We start from the raw sequence: 21,936 nt of genomic DNA on the forward strand, positions 1-21,936 counted from the left end.
AAAAATGAGACATGCAAATAAACAAGAAAATGTGAATGTCCCCAAATGTTTCATTTATCAGACAAAAGCGGCAAAGCAGCTATTACAAATATGTTAAAATATCTAAAGTAAATCATGTTTAAAGACTGAAAAGAAAACATAGCAATGACTTTCATGAATTAAAAAAAGAATTTTTTTAAGAGCCAAAAGGAAATTCTGGAGCTGAAAAATACAGTAATGGAAGTGAAAAATTCACTAGAAGTGCTCAGCATTAGAAATGATCAGTAAACTAGATCAGTATAAATTATGCAATCTGAAGAATAGAGATTTAAAAAAAGAATAAAAATAAACAGAAACCCATTATTGTCCCAAAGGTCTCTGACCTATGGGACAATAATAAGCAAAGCAGTATACGTGTAATGGGAATCCCAAAAGAGGAGAGAAAGGGAAAGAAAAAGATACTTGAAAAAATAACTCAAAGTTATTTTCCAAATGTGATGAAACATTAATCTACAGATTAAAGTAACTCAATAAATGCAAAGTAGGTTAAATACAAAGCAGCTCTCTGGCCAATGGAGCACACCTGTAATGTGTGTAATGTGTAAAATCACAGAAAAATGAAGAAAACTAATCCAAACTCATTGGAATTTTTCTGATCCATAGCCAGATATGTTAGGGCCAAAATGTTGGAAGCCATTTCGACAAAGAGAAAATCTTAATAGCAGCAAGGGGAAAACAATTCACGACACACAAGAAAACAACAATATGATTAACAACTGGCTTTTCATCACAGCAATAAGCATGGGAATGGTAGATTTGAAATGCTGAAAGAAAAAAACTGTCAACCAGGAATTCCACATTCAGCAAAACTATTCTTCAAAAATGAAGTAAAACTAATGATCTTTCCAAATACATATAAACTGAGGAATTTGTTGCAGACCCAAGAAATGTTAATGGAAGTTCTTCAGGCTAAAGGGACGTGACACTTAACAGTAACTCAAATCCACCAGAAGAGAGGAAAGGGAGCAGAAACGACAAATATAAAAGACTCTATAGATACAGTTGCCTGATTTTTTTCTCTCAACTTCTTTAAAAGGCACAATATTTTACACAAGTATTATCATAATATCATCATTACTTTATAATAATTGTTAGATTGATAACATACTCAGGAAAGGTACACGACACTAATAGCACAAAGAAGGGAGAGAGGAAAAGAGATACATTGGAGCATCGCTTCTATATTTTACCAGAATTAGTTAGATTTTAACCAGTCATGGTACACATTGCAATTCCTAGAACAACTCTAATAACTCAAATAATCTAGTAAAAACGGAATGAATAACAAAGAAATTAAAATGGGACACCAAAACATTTCTGATACAAAAGAAGACAGTAAAGAAAGAACAGAGGAACGACAATGACACGATACAATCCAACCATATCAATAATCACATTAACCATGAATGAATGAGAAAGCCTCGTTTGAAAGGCAGAAATTGTTAGACTGGAGTTTTTTTTTTTAATTTTTATTTATTTATGATAGTCACAGAGAGAGAGAGAGAGAGAGAGAGAGGCAGAGACACAGGCAGAGGGAGAAGCAGGCTCCATGCACCGGGAGCCCGACGTGGGACTCGATCCCGGGTCTCCAGGATCGCACCCTGGGCCAAAGGCAGGCGCCAAACCGCTGCGCCACCCAGGGATCCCTGGAGTTTTTTTTTAAAGCATAAGTATGGCAGCCCGGGTGGCTCAGAGGTTTAGCACCACCTTCAGCCCAGGGCGTGATCCTGGAGTCCCCAGATCGAGTCCCATGTCGGGCTCCCTGCATGGAGCCTGCTTCTCCCTCTGCCTGTGTCTCTGCCTCTCTCTCTCTCTCTCTCTCTCTCTGTGCATCTCTCATGAATAAATAAAATCTTTAAAAAATAAAAAAATAAAAGCATAAGTAGGGGGATCCCTGGGTGGCTCAGTGGTTGAGCACCTGCCTTTGGCCTAGGGCACAATCTTGGAGTCCCGGGATCGAGTCCCACGTCGGGCTCCCTGCATGGAGCCTGCTTCTCCCTCTGCCTGTGTCTCTGCCTCTCTCTCTCTGTGTCTCTCATGAATAAATAAATAAAATCTTTAAAAAATAAAAAATAAATAAAACCATAAGTAGGTTGGAAGTAAAAAGAATGAAAAAAGATGTGCCAGCAAACAGTAACCATGAGGGAATTTTCCAGATTTGATGAATAGCACTAATCTTCGGATACAGAGAGAACACACATGGAGTGAAACTGCAGAACACCAAAATCACAGACAAGATCTCAACAGCAATCAGAAGGAAATGAACGCCATCCACAAAGACGATTAGATTGATTGCAGACTTCCCAATGGCAACAACAGAAGACAGACGACAAAAGAATATCTTCAAAACACTGAGAGAAAACAAACGCTGACCTAAAATTCTATAATAAGCTGATTTATGGTAAATAATGAGGGTAGGCTACATTTTTCGTTAAAGGCAAAGTTTGCTACTAACAGACATTGACTGAGAAAGTTACTAAAGAATATTTAAAAGGAAGAAACGAAATATAAGGATGTACGGGGGCGGGGAGGTAAAGATGTGAGTCCATATAATCAAGTACTAAAGCATAAAATGTAACAACAATAATAAAGACTCATTCGGAGAGGTAAAAACAAGGTGGGACTAAAATACCAGGCAACATGCACAGGTAAGAAGGGAAGAGGTGATCACCACGGAAGTGTCCTAAGGCTAGAAGAAATTGTCGAATTTAGACTTTGCAAAGTCAAATATACACATGAAAATCCTAAGAGTAAGCACAAGAATGAAAATAGAATATAGAACTGCCAAACCAGAGTGGGATTTGATGGGAAAAAAAATGAAGAAAACTAAGCCAGGGGCACCGGGTGGCTCAGTCAGTCAAGCATCTGTCTGCCTTCAGCTCAGGTCATGATCCCAGGGTCCGGGAGTCTGCTTCTCCCTCTGCCTCCGCCCCACCCTCAACCCCTCTTCATGCTCTCTCTCGCTCGCAAATAAATAAAATCTTTAAGAAAGAAAAATGAAGAAAACTAATCCAAAAGAAGGTAGCAAAGGAGTAGAAAAGCATCACCCAAAAGGCAGGAGAAATAAGGGCACAAAATAAAACCACAAAACACGCCCAGGCCTATCAGTAACCACAACAAATATAAATGTACTAACCCTCAAGCAATTGTCAGAATAGATGTGAAATAAACTCCTCAAACTGTTTACAAAAGACACACGTAACACGTAAGGAGACAAAAAGCTGGAGCACGCTCGTGGTGTCGGAGGAGCCAGGGGACCAGTGTGGCTGGGGTGGGGGACGGCAGGGGACAGCGTTAGAAGGACTTACCGGACGCACAAGGGCCAGATGCAGCAGAGCCTTAGAAGTCACAGTAACGTCCTCTGAGTAAGGCGAGGGTTTGGAATGAATGCAATTCTATTTTGAAACCATCCCCCCAGGGGCCACGCGGAGAGAGAATGAATGGGTGGGGGGCTGCAGGAGACCTCTTTGGGGGCAATGAGATAGGGCAGACAAAAGCCATGCTTTGAGGAACCTCCACACAGTTCTCCAGAGTGGCTGTCCCAGTTCACATTCCCACCAAAGATGCAGATGCAGTGAAACTAAGGGACACCTGCACCCCGATGTTCATAGCAGCCATGTCCACAGTAGCCAACCTGTGGAAGGGGCCTCGGTGTCCATCGACAGATGATGGAGAGAGAAGATGTGGTCTATGTGTACGATGGAGTATGGCTCAGCCATCAGAAATGACAAATACCCACCATTTGCTTCGATGTGGATGGAACTGGAGGGTATGATGCTGAGTGAAGTAAGTCCATTGGAGAAGGACAAATATTATATGGTTTCACTCATACGGGGAATATAAAGAATAGTGAAAGGGAATAAAGGGGAAAGGAGAGAAAATGAGTGGGATATATCAGAGAGGGAGACAGAACATGAGAGACTCCTGACTCTGAGAAACGAACAAGGGGTAGTGGAAAGGGAGGTGGGCAGGGATTGGGGTGGCCGGGTGACTGGCACTGAGGGGGGCACTTGATGGGATGAGCACTGGGTGATATGTGATATGTTGGCAAATCCAACTCCAATAAAAATAATAATAAAATAAATTTCCCTAAATGTTGGGGGGGAAAAAAAAGCCATGCTGATGCAGATGGGAGTAGTGCAGTGGGCGTGGGGGGAAGCGCCTGGACCCCGGGCATGCCTGAAAGGGGGACCCACAGGATTTGCTGACGGGTTGGATGTGGGCAAGTGAGACAGAGAGAAAGGAGTTGAGGCAGACTTCAGGCTTTGGGATCCGAGCTCCTAGAAGTTGCCCTTACCCGAGCCGGAGAGGGCAGTGAATGGAGCAGGGTGTTTTGTGGGGGAAGGAGAAGGGGATGAGGGTGCAGCAGCCTCACTGTGGACCTCTTAAGTTTGAGTCTCCTCAACATCCAAGGGAGATTCTGATACCCCATGAGACACGCATGCATTGGCAACTACGGGAAGATCAGAGCTGGAGACACACATTGGGGGCCATCGGGCCGTCCCTGCTACTCCGAGCCACGGGCCCAAGGAGTGAGTGTGGAGAGAAGTCCGGCAACTACGGCCCTGGAAAAACCCAGTGCTGGGTCCTGGAGAGCTGGAGACGCTCCGCAGGGCGAGCGAGCCGGGCAGCCAGGGCGGGAATCCAGCAGAGCTGCAAGGTGCAGGTCTCCAGGGCCAACCAAGCACCGGGCTTCCAGAAGGGGAGAGCCGGCCCTGTTAGCTGGCGCTGAGGGGGCAGGTGAACTGAGGCCTGAGCACCCTCCATGGGATTCAGCCACACGGTGTGGGACGTGGAGGGACAGCCGTGCCCGTCAGGTTCCCTGGTTTGGGGACCGTCCCAAAGACCCCAGCCGCAAACAGTTGGGGCCAATCAGATCATCTTCTGCGTTGCTCCCCACCCGCCAGCAAACTGTAACGATAGCTAACCTTTCCCGAGCACAGCTGCTGTGCCAAGAACACTACTATGATGCCTAGTTTTGAAATAAAGTGGGGCTCAAAAAAGTCACGTAAATTGCCCAAGTCGCTGAGCCGGCACCACGCCTGCCCCCGCTTAGCAGACGCTCTTGGCCCCAGGTCGGGGCAGGCACCCAGGTTCTCCCACTGAGCCCCCCACCGGGCGCCCCCAGAGCCCCAGGCACCTACTGCCAGGATGTGGAACAGTCCACGGGGTTGGGGGGAGCCCCGTCTCGGCCACAGCACTGCCACCCTTGCTCGGGGTCAGCTGCGACCAGGCCCGGCGGCCGGGGAACCCCGGAGAACTGAAGTCCCCCTGCAAAGTCAGCACCTGGGGACCCTTGGAGGTCTGAAGGGTGGGCTGAGACCGCTCCCAGCTGCATCCCAGCTGCGCCCCAGCTGCCCACCCCCCCGGGCCCGGACCTGCTGAGGCGTGGGGGGCCTGGAAGCGCCCCTCTCCCCACCCCCTACAGGCACCTGCCGCCCCTACCTGTCCGGTGGTGAGGGAACGGCTGTAGCCAGGGATGGAGCTCCGGGGATGGATCCGGGGCGGGACACAGCAGCTGGGAAGGGTCAAAGGGCCACATTCAGAGGGGGTCTGAAGAAAGCGGGACTCCCAGCGCTGGGGCTCCCGGGCAGGTGGTTCCCCTCAGAAGCCCCCCAACAGGTCGCTCCTGGGCGCAGGGATCCCAGAGGCACCCAGATGGGAGCTACCAGCAGGGGCCCCTTCTCCAGGTGGGGCAGGACAAGACGCCCAGCTGAACCCAAAGCAGGCCCCGGCCCCGACGCGCCCGCAGGTGTCTCCTGCAGGGACCCTGAATCAGCTCCCACCCCAGCCCCAGCCCTCCCGTCCTTACTTGATCCGGGCCTGGTCCACACTGGAGGAGCGGCGGGAGGTGAAGCGCCGGGCCACGGCTTTGGGAGATGTCTTGGGGCTGCCGTCCGAGTCTCCGCTCTCCTCATCCCCCATGGCTTTGATGTAGCTGCCGCTCCGCATCCTGCGGCAGGGGATCTCCCCATCCTTGCCCCCAGTGGGGTAACCCCCCCAGTCATCTTGCGGCACCTGCAGGGACAGCAGCTTCTGTCTCTCGGACACCCGCCTGCTAAACCTGGGAGTCAGGGCCCCTGTCCCCACCGCCAGGGCAGAGACACCAGAGGCAGAGCCCGAGGGAAGCGTTCAGGCTGTCCCCCCATTACGGGGGGGCCTCATCATCCTCCGTGGACCTGTCGCTGCTCAACCAAGGTGACCGGTCAGGAGCCAAGAGGATGAGGATAAGAGGCCAGTGACTTGCGACCTGTGATGACCCACCCCCTGCACTGGAGTACCACCCATCCCCACCTATCACCCCTCCTTCTCCTTCCCCCTCTCAACCTGCTGCCACCCCAAACCCTCCAAGCCTCCTATCCTTCCCTCTCTGGGGAGCCTTGGAGCAGAGGCCTCCAAGCATTGGGTTCCGAAAGCACGCTCCACAGTCCAAAGTGGGGGATGCACCGGGTGGGGCTAGGAGCGGGGCAGGGGCTCGAGGGGCAGGAGGGAGACCAATTAGGAGGCTGGTGCTGTTAGCCAGGCAAGAGATGATGAGCCTAAATTAAGACCGTGACAATGAGGGGGACGGGAGATGGAAATGAGGTGTTAAAGAGCACCAGTGAGCCTGATTAGACGTAGGGGGCGAGGGGGCGAGGGGCGGGGAGGAGCCGCAGATGCCTGGGAGGCTGCTGGCTGAGGCCCCGGGGGAGGGTGCTGTCGCTCAGAGCCGCAGAATCCCAGAGGAACGGGTTTGGGGGAGAGGTGATAGGTTAGGGTTGAGTATCTTAAGTTTGGCAGGGAAATGCCGAGCAGGTGGTTGGGTGCTGGGTGCTGGGTGCTGGAGTTCGGCGGAGGGATCCGGGCTCCAGGCAGACACGTGGGAGTCACGGGCGGCAGCTGAATCCCCAGGGGTGAGCGAAACAGCCCAGGGGGGAGAAGGAGAGCTGGGGAGGGATCCAGTGACATTTAAAAAGGGGACTGCAAAGAAAGGAAGAAAAGCCTATGAAGTCACCTGAGAAGGAGTGGGCCGAGGGGGTGGGAGGGAAGTCAGGAGAATGCCATGTCATGGAAACAGGAGACATTTCCAGAATAAAAGGAGTTGATAATGTCAAATGCCACAGTGCGCTCCGAGGTTAGTGATTCGGCCGCGGGATGCGGATCCGTGTTAAGTTCTCACCCCATCACTTGGCTACAGGAGGACCTGAGCGGAACCCACGACTCTGTCCGGTTCCTCCTCTGGGGACTGGTGGGGACGAGGAGGCCCACATCCCGGGGAGGGGTGGGGGGCGAAGGATAAACGGGCGGACACAGCGTGCGCGGCCCGAGCAAGGCCTCCGGACTGTTGGCTGGGCCGGGCATAAGCACTGGAGGGCGTCCGTCAAGGCAGCCTATAGTGCAGGGAAAGGAGGTGAGGATGCAGAGGCGGTGCTCGAAGACCCTGGGTGTGAAGGGAAGACAGGGGATGGCAGGGGGTGTAGAGTTAAAGAAGGATTTCTCAGGATGAGAGATCCGGGCAGGTTTCCAGGGTAAGAGAAAGAGCCAGTAGACAAAGATAGTGTTTAAATGGGGAGGGGGCGGTGATGGGGGACAGTCAGTCCCAGGGTGGAGGGGGCCCTGGGGAGGTGGGCTCAAGCCCTGCTGCAGGAGTCAGCCTGGGATGAGTGGCCTCGGCCTTTCCTCTGAGCCAAGAAGGGAGGGCCCGGGGGTGGTGGGGGCCCAGAGGAGTCTGTGGGTGGGCTGACAGGAAGGCGAGGGAGCCGCTGACTCCACTAGGAGGCATGAGGTATAAATGGAGGCATGGGGGAGAGAGCCGGGGCGGCAGGGAAGACTGCAAACAGCCATCGTAAGGAACATGTGGAATGGGGTGCGGCGGTGACAGGGGTCAGGACTCAGGGGGAGCACAGGGTTCAGGGAGGGACACGGACTCTGGGGGTGAGGCTAGCAGAGGGGACGGACGTCAGGATCTGAACAAAGTCCCAGGCATGGGATGGGATCCCAGGAGGAAGGAACCCGCAGGGAGGGGCAGGGCTCAGGGAGGGGGCCGGAGCTCAGCCACAGGATGGAAACACAGGGACGGGACTAGAGTCTGCAAAGGGACAAGGACTCCGGCAAACGGGAGGGGTTCAGAAGGGGGTGGAGGGAGTGCTGGGGTCCAGCAAAAGGGTTAAGGAGCCCACGGAGGCACCTGGTCCGAAGGGTCCGGCTGCCCCTGTGTTCGTGCAAGGTCCCTACAGGGTGCTGGTCCCCCCCACCCCCCCAACGGGCTCCCACTCGGCCATCCTAGGATGCCCGGAGCCCCAGGACCCAAGGGATCCTCCCTCCCCTGCCGCCCACCCGTGGAGAGGAGCCCCAGGCGCAGAGCGCACATGGGACAGGGACAGCCGGGCGGCTCTGCCACTGCAGGGCTCCCCCTCCACAGCCACTGCGGCTCCTCGCTCCTCTGCAGGACACTGTGAGGCGCATGTTAAAAAGGGAGCCCCCAGAGAGGTCAGGGCGGCCCTGGAGCAGTGGCTGGCAGCGAGGCCCCAGGGACAGCCAGGCCCCAGCAGGGTCCGCCATCCCCCCTTGGCCCTTCCTGCGGGACCCTCAGCTCCCGGCGTGAGAACCTCTGCCTCCCCAGCAAGGGGGCACACCCGAGGCCAGCCCAGAGTCTCCAACCTTCCCTAGCCCCCCGGCCACCCCTTCCGGCTCTCACGCGGCCCGATTTTTTTCTCCCTTGGGCTCTCGCAAGTTCTCCACCCAGGAGAGCCCCGCTGCGTGAAGAACTTACCGGCAAGGCCAGGGACCCTCAAACCACGCATGCAAGGTCAATGCTCAGTACCCTGAACGAACGGCTGCGGCCTCCTCCTGGGGGACCCTTAATCCACTGCTGCACGCGACCAACTCCAGCTCCCATGGGAGGGAATTCAGCTCAGGAGTCCCCGGCCCTGAGCCTGGTCCTGAGCAGCCCCCAGCCACCACCCCAGGGGGTGATGTGCCTCCTCCGTGCTCCCGAGGTGCCTGGCCTTCTCCAGCCCGGCCTCGCTGCTCTATCCTACTTGCTTCCCGGTCTAATCGCTTCGCAAGCCCCACCTGTGTCTCTACCTTTGTATCCAGGGCTCCCCCCCGGAAATGCGCCCCCAGTGAACGACTGCGGATGAAATATGTGGAACGTGGGTTTGGGGGGAAACTCCAAGTCTCCTGGACTTCCAGAACTTGTATTGACTTTTCCTCCTAAACCTATGCGAGGCCTTAAGAGAGCAAGCGGGGTGGGGCGGGGGGTCGTGGTAGGGGCAACTGGCTGGCTCAGTCAGAAGAGCGTGAGACTCTTGGTCTCAGGGTCATGAGTTTGAGCCCATATTGGGTGTAGACATGACCTAAATAAATAAAACTTAAAAAAGAAAAAAAATGAAGCCAGCCAAGGAGTACAGGAGAGGAGCCTGAACAGAGAAGAGGAAGGTTGACAGTGGGAAGAGCCCTGACCTCACCTCGGAAGGAAGACAGAGAGGGGACAGTGCGGGATGGATAAGGACCCCATAAGCAGAAGGGGTCAGAGCCCCTAGCCTCAGCTGCAGAGACCATGCAAGTGGCGAGACAGGACGGGGACGTCATGCCAGCCGTCACCTGCACCATCCGCTCCCAAGACTCCCTGCCCTGGGGTCGTATCTGGGGCTCAGACGTCAGCGTGTCCCCAGCCCAGGAAAACCCCCAGGACAGGCCCCCCGGGCTCTCCCACGGCCTTGGCCTCATGGAGTCCTCTGCCGCAGGCACCCCGGGACGACATACCCAGCAGAAGCAACGTTCTGGAAATAACTGACCTTCTACTCAGTATCTGGACCACCCAGATCTGAGCAGAAAAGAGGCCTGGAGAAGGCCTGGGGGCGAGAGAACTCCTTTCCGACTCCAATCCCGAGGGCCGCGCCGTCCTTCCCGTGGCCCACCCTCGACCTCATTCTGCCTCCAAGCCCCTAAGACAGAGGCTCAGCACAGCTTGTGCAAACAGGTCGAAGGGAAGTCTTCCCCGCACTGACACGCAATGTCAGAAATGGGGAAACTGAGATCCCCGAAGGGACTCGCAGGGAGGCAGGGAGGCAGGGCACAACCTCCCTGCCTCCGGGCCTCCATCGCAGGGACAAGTGACTCCCAGCCAGCCCTTCTGAGAGCTCCCTGGATGACAGCACCGATGAGGGTCGAGGACCCCGCTCCCTGGGCCCACCAAAGCCTCACCTGCAGATAGTGATAAGTCCTGGCTTTGGCCTTGGCCTCCGGACCCAGGAGCCCCTTGCCCGGCCCGGCCCCGGGGTATCCGTCCCGGCCCTGGCTGACCATCATGGTGTGCCAGGCACTTCGCTTCACCGATTGTCCATCCAGTGACATGGACATGCCAGTGCAGGCAAGGCAGCGGCCTTCTGACCCGCCTGAGCGCCCCTTGAAGCTCAAGTCCCGGTAGGACCCGTCTGGAGCCTCCAGGCAGAAGGGACCACCAGGCTCCCCAGGGGGCCGCCCACCCGCCAGGAAGCCACTATCGCTGTCCAAGTTGTCATCGGAGCTCCACCAGCCAGCGGCCTTGGACTGGTGCCGCCCGTCCCCCTTGCGGTCCTTGCTCTTGCTCCTCTTGCCGTGCCTGGACTGGTGGTGGTGGTGGTGGTGGTGGTGATGGTGGTGGTGGGAGGCGTGCGGGCCTCCGGAGCCCAGGCCGGGGTAGCTGTCTCCCGCAGAGCCACCTCTTCCCTCGGCCTTGGGCCCATTATAGTCCCGCTTCCCTGGGGCCTCCAAAGAGTGGGACTTGGCGAAAAGCTTCTGCACGGAGTGAACCAGGTGCCGGATGCGGCTGGGGCTCTCGCTGCGGGCCTCCGGGGTGGCGCCAGACGCGGGCCCTGGCCCCGGCCCGGCCCCCGCCGGACCTCGCTGGTATGGAAGCGTGTGGAAGCCATCCTGTTGAACTGGCAACTGCTTTTCGAACTGGTCCAGGAGTGTGGACGGCAGGCGGGGGGCACCCTTGCCCTGGGGGTGGCCCACACAGTCTTCACAGGTGTCGAAGGGGCCCTGGCCAGGGTACATCCTGGGGAAGGTGCTGCTGCCCCCCCCAACCCCGGCCCCCCCTGGCCCTCCCTCGGGGCCTACTGATGGCCCCTCACTCAGGCTCAGGGGCCCTTCAGGAGAAAGGTGTCCCAGGCCAGCTCTTGGGGCACAGAAGCGGGGCTCGGTGGAGAAGGCCTCCCCAGAGCCCAGCAGGTACGGGGCCCTGGCAGCTGGGCCCACGTCCATATGCTGCTGGTCGGCAAAGCGGGCTGGGCGGGGATGGCTACCGCGGTCGCCATGGTAACCCCTCATGGCCTCAGCAAGGGTACTTCATGGTGCTGGGGGCCAGGCCCCAGGAACCTCCTGGGAAAAGAAGGAGAAAAAAGGATTCAGGTGGAACAACAGGCCACTTCACCTAAAACTCTCAATTATCAGGCATTCTCCTGTCCCTGCAGGTGACACACATTGACTTATTGTGATTGATTGTACTATCTTTCCCCCGAATGAGCTTGAAATCCCTTACAACGGTCATACTAGGTGACGGCACTCACAAGGGTGCAAGATAATGCCATCGCCCGTCGAATGCTGCACGTTTTCATAAACACTTGTTCACGAGACTAAATGCCCTCAGCCGAGCGGATTTGGAAGAATACTTAGGTCACCGAAAATAAAAGGATACCCGAGCAGACACAAAAATAGATATTCAGAGAAACCGGTCATTCGGTGAACTACCTTTTAACGAGCTGGCTTTAGGCGCACTGACCCAAGGCCACACCTGTGCCCCGGTCCTACCCACATCCACCGCTGTGTGGGGCCAGGCCTCAGGGTCATGGCCTCCAGGAGCGGTAACCAAACAGAGCGCTGGACCCACAGGGACATAGCCGCCCCCTCCCCTGCCTTCCGCACCCTGTTCCTTCCATCTGGCGGCAGGCTCACTCTCCTCCCGCCCACCAACCCCCCGCCCACCCACTCCAGGGCTGAGACAGGAAGGAATAACCCGAGATGACTGCCACTTCCTCTTCTGGCTTCCAAGTGTTCCCCTTTTGCCTTTTATCCCCACCACACCCTCATCCCACTGTCGAGGAGTCACACAGGGAGGAGAAACCATGCAGAGGAGGGACGCTGGCTGCAAAAGGCGGCATCTAAATCCTAAACTGAGATGGGAACGCAGGAGTTCCTCCTCCCAGGGACAGAGGGCGGGCCGGGCAGGGAGGTGATGGAGAGTGAGCGCTGGAACCGGTGTCCCTGGCCCCCATCCCATGCTTGCCAAGGCTACAGGACAGAGAGGTCAGCTCTCAGCAAGAACTGCCTCCAATCAGGACGCAGAGCTGCCAGGACAGGAGCTACAGCAGGAGGGGGTGTCAGCAGGGGGGACAGGGACTGAGGAACTGGCAGACGGCGCCCTCCCTCATCCCAGACCAGGCTCCGGGGCCATCTGCTGACCAGGAGGGGATGACAGCCTCAAAGACTCCAGACAGCAGCACTTCGGACACCCGTCCTCCCTCGCTCCCCAGCACCACCTCTCCATACCCACTGCTTCACGCCACGTCCAGGCTGATGTTTCAGAACCTCGAGCCGCGCCCCATGTCCCAGACTCCTACCACTCACCATCCGGGGTTTCCCATCCTTGGCGTCAGGATCCCCACCACCAGACAGAACAGAAGCTCCAGAAGGCTCAGGATCACTGGCTCCTACATGGAAGAGAAAAGCGTGGTGAGCAGTGGTCTCAGAGTCCTCGGAGGCCCAGCCTCAGGCCTGGACAGCTTCCCTTCCCAGCCGACCCCCGCGCCAGAACTGATTGGGTCCCCCATGATGCGCAGCCTTTGGACGCCCAGGGAAATGAAGTTGGCTTCATTATGCAAATACATGCAAATGAGCTGACGGTTTGGACTACCTCCAAGTGCAGGTGTCTCTGTGATCTGTCCATGGTGCTGAGCCACTGCGTGTTTGGGTTTTTTCCCCTTCCATAGCATTTGGGTTCCCCCCCCCCCCGCCCCATCGCCCTCAAATACGAATCCACTCCACAGAATTTGTTGAGCAGCTACCATAAGCCAGACTGAGCAAGCCGTGTATAGAAGTGATCCGAGTATGGCCTCTGTCGTCGAGAGGCTTCCAGTCCAACAAGGGGACAATCCTACGTGGCAGGGTCATTTCAGGTCCCTGTATTTTTGCACAAGCTGTACCTCCTCCTAGAATCTCCTTCCATCCACTGCCCTCAGCTCTTTCCCTCGGCCACCTCTTACTCTCATGGAGCCTCACCCTCCCTCCGTGACTTTCCAGACTCTTATTCCGGGTTATGCCTCCCTATCGGGGTTTCCCCGCAGCCTTGGTTCCCCCATGAAAGAAACCATAACACGGCACTGAAATCGGTTCAGTCCGTTCTCCCCAGCTAGAGCGCAAGAAGGAACCGTATCCTACGTGTCCCTGGATCTCCCAACACCTAACTCGGGGCTTTGTGCCGAGCAGGTCCTCCTTCAAGGTTCACCAGGTGGATGAATAAATGACTGAACTCAACGCCACACTGGTTCGGATGAAGACCAGACCGGATCCAATAGAGGGAGCTGAGGAGGACTTCCCCGGGGAAGACAGTGCTGGGGACGGAGAATGAGGGCTGCGTGTCCCGAGACGAGGTGGTGGGGAGACCAAATTCCCAGAGGGCAGGAAACGGGAAGCATAAAGGCACAAAACGTGGGCAAGGAAGGAATTCGGGGGGCGGGAGGGGGGCTGTGAAAGTTCTGGCAGACACGCAGGGCTTGGCCGATTCTGGGATGAGGTGGGGGAGAGAGAGTCAGGAAGGAAGACGACTCTGAAGTTTGCAGCAGCCGTGACTGGGAGACTGATGAAGCCATTATTGGACACAGCGACATCCAGACAAGAGCCAGCTTGGCCAGCATGATTGATAGCGGCGCAAGAGACACGGTCAGACCTCAGGAAGAACTTCCTGGCCCTGAGCTACGCGAGACGATGAAGAGAGCTGTGGAGTCTCCTGGAAACCTTCCATAGAGGAGACAGAGACATGTCCAGCCCCCGGCCCACCCGGTGGCCCGGACAGAAGATGCGGCTGCTTATCTTGCCTGAAGGGAGCCTGGGGTGACCTCATGGATCTCAACTGCTTGGCTTTGGGCAACAAGTCTTCTCCTCCACTGCCCTTCTCTGGGGCACCGGGGGGGACTTCAGACCCACATGGCCTCACAAGCAGTTGCTGGAAAAGCTCTTGGAAGCACCTCACTGCTCTGGAGAGAACTTTCATTTTTTTGTTTTGTTTTGTTTTGTTTTTTAATTTATGATAGTCACAGAGAGAGAGAGAGACACAGGCAGAGGGAGAAGCAGGCTCCATGCACCAGGAGCCCGATGTGGGATTTGATCCCGGGTCTCCAGGATTGCGCCCTGGGCCAAAGGCAGGCGCCAAACCGCTGCGCCACCCAGGGATCCCATGGAGAGAACTTTTGATAGCCTGGGCCTTCATCCTCATCACGGTCCTCCTCTCCTCGCCCCAGGCAGGACCATGATCAAGACTCACAGCACAACAGTCCACTTTGGCAGAAGCGCAGCCCGTCTCATTGGCTTTGTTTGTGGTCCCATCATGCTGAGCTTCCCAAGGGTGGACATTCATTCCCCAGCTCCCCCCACCCTCAGCCCTGCCTGACACCAGGGGCTGCTGCCAAGCCTCTGAGCCTCCATCGAGATCTTATCAAACTTCAATCTCTGTCTCTTTTTTTTTAAGATTTTACTTATTTATTCATAAGAGACAGAGAGAGAGAGAGGCAGAGACCCAGGCAGAGGGAGAAGCAGGCTCCATGCAGGGAGCCCGACGTGGGACTCGATCCTGGGACCCGGGGGTCACGCCCTGAGCTGAAGGCAGATGCTCAACCGCTGAGCCCCCTGGGGAATCCTCCAACTTCAGTCTCTTCAGCATCAATCCATGTTCTCCCAGTGCCAGTCTCGGGGGAGCCAGGCCTCTGTGACTGATGCTCTCCAGACAAGCTATCCTCGCCTCCCTTGCCCGCATCCTATGGGGCAGCATCGTCTAGGTGGGAAAAGCGCAGCTTCTGAGACCAAAAGGCGTGTGACACCAAGCAAGTGACCTGATGCCTGCTGCTTCTCCATCTCCCAGGATCTGAATATCAAATGATAAAACGCATATGGAGCCATTTCACAGACTCTCCAAGATCACACAATATAATCCCCTCATATGAAGCCTTATTTTGGATTTCCAAAATCCCCGACGTCCAAATACTAAACCATGGTGAAACTAAAATACGGAGCACGGAGGGGAGGCGACAATGCAGTTTACGGGTTTCCTAAAGAAAAGACTTCCTTGATGTAGATTGGATCATCCAGGCTTCCCCCCCCCACCCGCCCCGTACGGTGTGTTTTACCATCACGGTCTCCCGCCGTCGCCCCATCACTAATTAACAGGGAGGCAACACAAGCAGGGAGGGGACTCATAACTCCATCCATCACCAGGTTCTATGGATTTTGCTTCCTCGGCATAGACCTGCCCGCTTACTTCCACAGCCACCAAATCATTGCCGGCTGACCAGCTCAGCCTCACCCTCGGTGTCCTTTCCCTGTCCCAGCAGCCCCTGCAACCAGAGGCCACACGATTCACTCCTGGCTAATGATACCCAAACATCCGATCGTTTCTGGGAAATCCTTTGCTTTTGTGATAAAAGGGGCGGGGCCTGCTGGTACCATCCTTCCCCCCCTTTCTTCTGGGCCTGAACGCAGTCATGATGCCCGGAGCAAAGTCCGGGGTCTTGCTAGCATGACAGAAAGGCCTAGAGAATCCCAGAAACGAGAGTCCTGGAATCCAAGGAACCAACAGGAGCGTCGCCTTCCTCCAGGCCTAACTGTTGGTAAGGAATCAACTCCTCTGCCTTGAAACCATGGTCGGCCCGATTGGCCAGATTTGCAGGTAGAGAGCACTGCAAACTAGTCCAACTAACTCAGCACCCCTGTCCTGCCAGCTCCTAACTAGTCCCCCGGCTTCCTCTCCTGCCCCTTTCCTTCCAATCCAAATGGTCACGTGGAGACAGACATCTGATCAGGTCACCTCTCTGCTTAAAACTCCTCACTGGTTTTACTGCCGTTGTTCAGATGAAACGCCATGACCGTCCCCACGTCCCCCGCGGCCCCCATGGCCCATGCGGCCCCCATGTCCCCCACGGCCTGCAGGGCCCAGCCCGCCGACATTTCCAAGCGACCCCTCATGCACGCTCTTCCGCGCTCCCTCGGCTCCGACCAGGCCAGTCCTCCTGCAGCCCAGGGATCCCTCCCGTAGGGGCTGATCCCCCTCTTCGTCCAGAAAGCCTTCCCTCGCCCTCCTCTGCCTTGTCAACTCCCACACACCCTTCAGATCTCAGCCTCGCTGCTGCTTCCTCGGCGGCCTTCCCTGGCCTCCCGACTAGGTCAGATCTCCCTGCTGTTTGCTCTCGAGGCGCCAGGACCTGCGCCGCCCTCAGCTGCTGCCGTTTTCAAGTTGTGAGCAGAAGACGGGCCACGGCCCCGCTGGGACCTGGGCTCCGGGCAGGTGCAGGGGTTTCGTGCACCTCGGGGGCGCCTTCCTGCAGCCCCAGGTCACCTTCCGGTGGCCCCAGGTCGCCTTCCCACAGCCCCAGGTCACCTTCCTGCAGCCCCAGGTCGCCTTCCCGCAGCCCCAGGTCGCCTTCCCGTGGCCCCAGGTCACCTTCCCGTGGCCCCAGTCGCCTTCCCTTGGCCCCAGGTCATCGCCCGGCGCTCGGCAGGCGTTCGTGGGGTGAACGGGAGCCTTCCGCTTACAACGCCTTACGTACCTCCCTCAACGATCCCGAGGGACAGACGCGGGTCCCCGCTTCCATTTCACAGAAAGAGAAACTGAGGCTGAGAGAGGCCAACTGACCCGCGCCAGGTCACAGAGCGAGCGGCCAAGCCGGACGTTGTCAAGCCCGCAGCCTTGGCTTCCCTGCGGCCCCCGCCGCCAGCCCACGGAGGCCGCCTTTCCCCCCACACCAAGCGGAGGCCAACACAGGGATGAAAGTGCAGTGGGCCAAAGAGGAAAAGACAGACAGACAGCAGCCCGCTCACAGCCACCCACCGCCAGAGCCAAGAGGCTGCGCCTTCCCAGCAGCGAGCGCCCCGGTCGCCCAGGTCCAAGGTCACAGGAGCTCAGAAGAGAGGAAGCTCCGGGAAGCCCCGCGGCAACCCCAGGCTCCGGTGCCACCGCCCGCCCACTGCACCCCATCACCGCCCCCCCCCCCACCCCCGTCACCCATCTGACCCCCGGGCTCCGGGAGTGGCCGCCCTCGCAGCGGCCCGTGCTGGCCCACGCGTGGGGCCAGAGGGCCTGGGGGCGCCGCGGTGACAGGTCCCCTGAGGCGGCTCCAGCCCACCCGGGGATGGAGGAACTGGCACGCATGCCGTCACCAAGAAATTACCCGATTTAGCACCAACTACACAATCCGGCAATTAGTCCCTTAAACCGGAACTTGCCGGGGGCCGCCAGCCTGGCGGGGTTGTCGCTACAAAGCTCACTGGGAGAGCAGCTGTGCGCTCCGCCAGGAGGCTGTCCCTGCCCCAAGCAATTACCTTCCAGAAAAAGGACGGACCGTGGAGGCAGGGGGCAGGGCTGCGGAGGCCAGAGCCGCGCCTCCTTGGCTCTCCCGGGGCCTGCCCGCACCCAGGCTGTGGCCCGCTCCCTGCCTCGCCCTCCGCGCCCACACTCCCGCCTGCGAGAAGGCAGAGCTATCGGGGCGCCAGAAAGGGATCGACGTGCGCCGCCCACAAGGTGCAGCCCACAAAGCCCTGGGTGGCACAGCCGGCACTGGGGAGCACTTAAAGTAGCCCTCTTCATCTGCACGCTCTTCCTTTCTCTTCTCTTGACTTCCTCCAATGGTTTACAGCGCAACCTCGGCTGGGTCCCTTAATCTCTCTGAGCCCATGGACGGAAGCTATTCTGCTGCGGACAAAAGCAGGCCTTCGTCTAGACCATCCACACCCAGGCACCAGGGGGCCAGGCGCGCTTCACAGCAAAGGCCTCCGTGTCAGAGGTTGGCGCAGAGCGACTCTGGGCAAAGACAGAGATTTCAAAAAGCGAATACGAACCGAGTCATGCCTTCCGCACAAAGCCAGCTGGGAGAGCGGCGGGCTGGCCACAGTGGTCCAGGTGGCAGCCCAGGGGTACGGTTGCCCCCTTGCCGGGGATCGGCCCTGTCTCGCCCCCTCACCCTGGAACCTCTGAGATCGCCCCCACGCCAGGTCCAACACGGCGCAACTTGCCGTGAGTGAGGCCTGGATCTCGTCCTGCGGGTGAGCCGGGCCTGCTCCCGGGCCCCCGGAGCTTGGGCATTGCCCACCCAGCCTGCCTGTTTCCCCGGGTCCACCAGAGGAGCCAGGACCCTGCCTCGGGGTCCCGCCCTGGCCTCCACGCCCCCCATCCTGACAGCAGCCGGTGCACGGGGACGGGGGGTGTGTCCACTAGTGTAAATGGGTCAGCGCAGGGGGCCTTCCCGGGGCCCACGGCCTGCAGCCCGCACTGCTCTGCTCAGGGATGGGCGCTCCTCCCCGGGCTGACCCTGCACCCAGGGACCCCGCATCCAGGGCTACCCGGGCCCCGGGCCCATACCACCGGCTTGGCCGTGCTGCCTTTACAGGATCCCAGGGGCTGGGCTGGCATCCTTGTCCCTTGCCTCTCTCTACCTCACCACCAGCCCTGTCGCGGACGACTCCATGTGCCTCATGCCCAGCCCTGGCCCCTCAGGACCCCAGAGAAAAACCTCCTCCTACCCTCACTGCCCCCAGAAAACAGAATAGAAGGAGGGAGGTGCGGGGTCTTTCTCGTTGGCCTTTATTACTTAATTTAATCAGCTCTTCTTGGGGGTGGGGGGGGGGATGGTTAGGGTAGGAATTTTACAGAAAATGGGCTTACTGCTCCAAAATACTCGAGACATTTAGGCAGAGCCAAGTCTAAATCCATCTCCTGACCCGTTGGACAGTGCTCAGTCTGTGAATAACCCACACTACCTATAATCTCTTTGAAAATCCCACCTCAGGGGGCTTTGCACTTGATGTTCTCTCTGCTGGAACGCTCTGCCCCAGATATTCCCATGGCTTCCTCTGCCTCATCTTGCAGGTCTCGGCTCAGAGAGGCCTTCCCTGACCACTCACCAGCTGGAGTTGAGCCCCACCCCCCAGGCATGCTCTCCATCACCCTGCTTCATTGTCTTCCCCGCACTTATTGCCCTTTGAAATTATTTTCTTTCTCTATTACATGTTTATAGTATGTTTCCCCATAGGAGGACATAAGCCCCAGCAGGACGCGGACCGTGTCTGTCTCAGGTGCTGCAGGATTCTGAGTGTCACAAACAACGCCTGGTATTACAGGCGCTCAAAACGATACCCATCTGGGGGCCCCTGGGGGGCTCGGCCAGTTAAGTGGGCGACTCTCGATTTCAGCTCAGGTCATGATCTTAGGGTCACGGGCTCGAGGCCCATGTCAGGCTCTGCACTCAGTGGGGAGTCTGCTTGGGGGATGCTCTCCCTCTGCCTCTGCCTCTGCCCCCTCATGCATGCCCCTCTCTTTAAAGTAAATATGTAAATAAATCTTAAAAAATATGTATCTATTTATAAGAATGAAAGTCCTCACTTGCCACCTTCACCCACTCTTCTCCTGTGCCCAGCGGGGCATAGAAGGGACCTCTAGTCCTTTCCCTCTACAGGCTTTAGCGAGCCCTTGAAGGATTTGGTATTAGACATCCAGCCTCCAAGCCCAGCCCTGCTCTCATACTCCTCTAGCCCATCTCAACTGGGCAGGTCCGGATGGCTCTTTGCCAGTGGCATGTGGGTCCCTCCAGATGCGCCCCCTTGGCACGGTTCGAGGAAGGCATTCGGGGGACAGAAGAAGAAAGAGCGGGGAGATGGCCTCCCCACACTGCAGGGAGGACTGAGGCTCTGAGGAGGGACTCTCAGGGTTCGGAGTCCACCACCAGCCCCACGCAGGTCTCTTCGCTCCCGCTCCCTGGGCCCAGCTCCTCTCCCCGGCTGGCACCATCAGCCGAGAGGCCCCAGGAGCAGAAGTCAGGCCTCCTCCTCCAGGGCTGCTGAAGGCCCCGTGAGGCTCAACTCAGCCATCACCCCCCACCCCCCACGCCTAACTGCGGCCGCCGCCGCCGGCTTCAGCCTGCTCTTCCCGGCCTGCCGAGTGAACCCATTCTCAGGCTCTCCTGCCTCGACGTGTCCCCCTCCTGAAGGCCTTGCAGAAGCCTAGTGGGGAAGCCATCCCTGCCCACTTGCCACGGGGCAGGATTCCCAAAACCAGACTCTCAGGGACCCTGGTCAGGGGCGCTGATAAGAGAGACCGTGGGTCTGGAGTTAAACTATTTGGGTTCACGTCCCAGGCCCACCACTTACTGGACACAGGGCCGAAGGAAGGCCCTTCGTAGTCTCTCTTGAGTTCAGTTTCCCCAACTTCCAAATGGAAGCAAGAATAGTTCCTTTCTCATCATGATGTCATAAGGATTAAGAATTAAGCAGGGAAAAGATCCATCAATGCCACTGAGAATGGGTGGGGGGACCACTAGAATGTGTGAGGCCTGGAAGCAGGGCCTCCAAGAGGGTCTCTCCAAGGGCCTTGGGCAGAGGCTGAGCCATGCCTCATTTGGGCTGGGATCAAAAACAGGTGCTCTGAAAATTCATTTGTTTCACGTTTCACCCAGGACTTGGTGTGCCAGAGCTGCTTCTGGAGGCCTCTTGCACCTCGAGCTGCTAAAACTAGCAGAGCAGCCCTGGTGGCCAAAGATGGTGGCATCTGAGACAACCAGAGGCCTTGATTTGCAGGCCCCACCAGTCCCTCCAGCCAGGGATGGTGCCTCTCTTCGGTCGGGATCTGGAAGGGAAGGCCCGGGGACCTTACTGCTGGGTATGGAGAAGATAGGCATCTGCCTCCAACTATTATATCACAGCCCACCCGATGACCCTGGAAAACCGCTCTATATGTCTGATTCTCAATTTGCTCATCTGTAAAATGGGGAGAATAAACCTCCTAAGGCTGTCGCAATGACAAAAAAAGCTGATCTATCCAAGGCAACTGACAAACAGGTCTCCCTGCATACACTGGCTTCTCCTGACTTCAGCGCCCTTCACTTGTATGTGTTTGATGACATTTGGGCCACTGGGGCTCTGGCCTCCAGACTTCATCCTGCTAGAGCCATCAGAGAACAACAGGGAGGATCCCAAGCCCGTGGCGAGGGTCCACTGGGCAGCAGCTTCTCAGCCAGCCCAGGCCCTATGGCCCAGTTGTCCGATGGAGTCCAGAATTTAGGTCAGCCCCCCGGTTAGCACCCTGTCCTGTAAGCAACCTGTGTGAGCTTGTAGACGGGCGCTGCCCACATCGGGGCCTGTCTCCTCCTCTGGGCCTCTCCTGCAGGGAGGTCATGCACAGGGCTAGTCCATGGGGACCCATGGAGCCTGGCTGGTGGGCAGGGTGCCAGGTTTAGGGGGTAACACCTCCCACCCTTCCCAGCTTCTGGGTTACCTCAGCCTCTGCTCTCCTCTCTGGATTTCTGGGCTTAGCAGGAGCCACGGCCACAGGGGGAGACAGCATGGGGAGAGGAGATCCTTCCAGAGGAAAGGCCTGTCCTCTCAGCTTCGCCTCTGATGCAGTGCAGGCCTCCGTCCTCCCAAGAAAACTTCCCCATGAGCGCCCTCCCCATCAGCTCCAGCCGTTGCGACCTCCTCTTAGGTCCCACACTTCAGCACAGTAGAGCGAACGTTTGCTTGCAGGCCGTAAGCTCCAGGAAAACCAGATGCATCTGATCTGTCTCAGTATGGACAGACCCGGCATACAGTAGGTGCTCAATACCCTCAGGATCAGTGACTGAGCCATCGAGAGCTCGTACCCCTCAGCTGGGGCACAGGTTGTAGAGGAGACAAGAAGAA

General features: G+C 57.0%; 1 protein-coding gene across 5 annotated transcripts in view; it reads right to left on the bottom strand.

Annotated features, from left to right (window-relative positions):
* Positions 1–21,936, bottom strand: part of DLGAP3 (DLG associated protein 3) — a 62,175-nt gene that overhangs the window by 28,354 nt on the left and 11,885 nt on the right. For all 5 annotated transcript variants that reach the window (XR_005985149.1, XM_041737838.1, XM_041737839.1 and 2 more), the window contains exons 2-5: positions 12,631–12,713; positions 10,228–11,385; positions 5,852–6,057; positions 5,485–5,557 (exon numbers count right to left, since the gene is read on the bottom strand). Coding sequence is in view for 4 of the 5 variants with exons in the window: in XM_041737838.1 (XP_041593772.1) it covers positions 5,485–5,557; positions 5,852–6,057; positions 10,228–11,334 (1,386 nt within the window). In the remaining variant the exon portion in view is untranslated. The remainder of the gene's footprint in view (positions 1–5,484; positions 5,558–5,851; positions 6,058–10,227; positions 11,386–12,630; positions 12,714–21,936) is intronic.

The sequence above is a fragment of the Vulpes lagopus genome, chromosome 23, assembly GCF_018345385.1.
Source record: "Vulpes lagopus strain Blue_001 chromosome 23, ASM1834538v1, whole genome shotgun sequence".
NCBI classification, from domain to species: Eukaryota; Metazoa; Chordata; class Mammalia; order Carnivora; family Canidae; genus Vulpes; species Vulpes lagopus.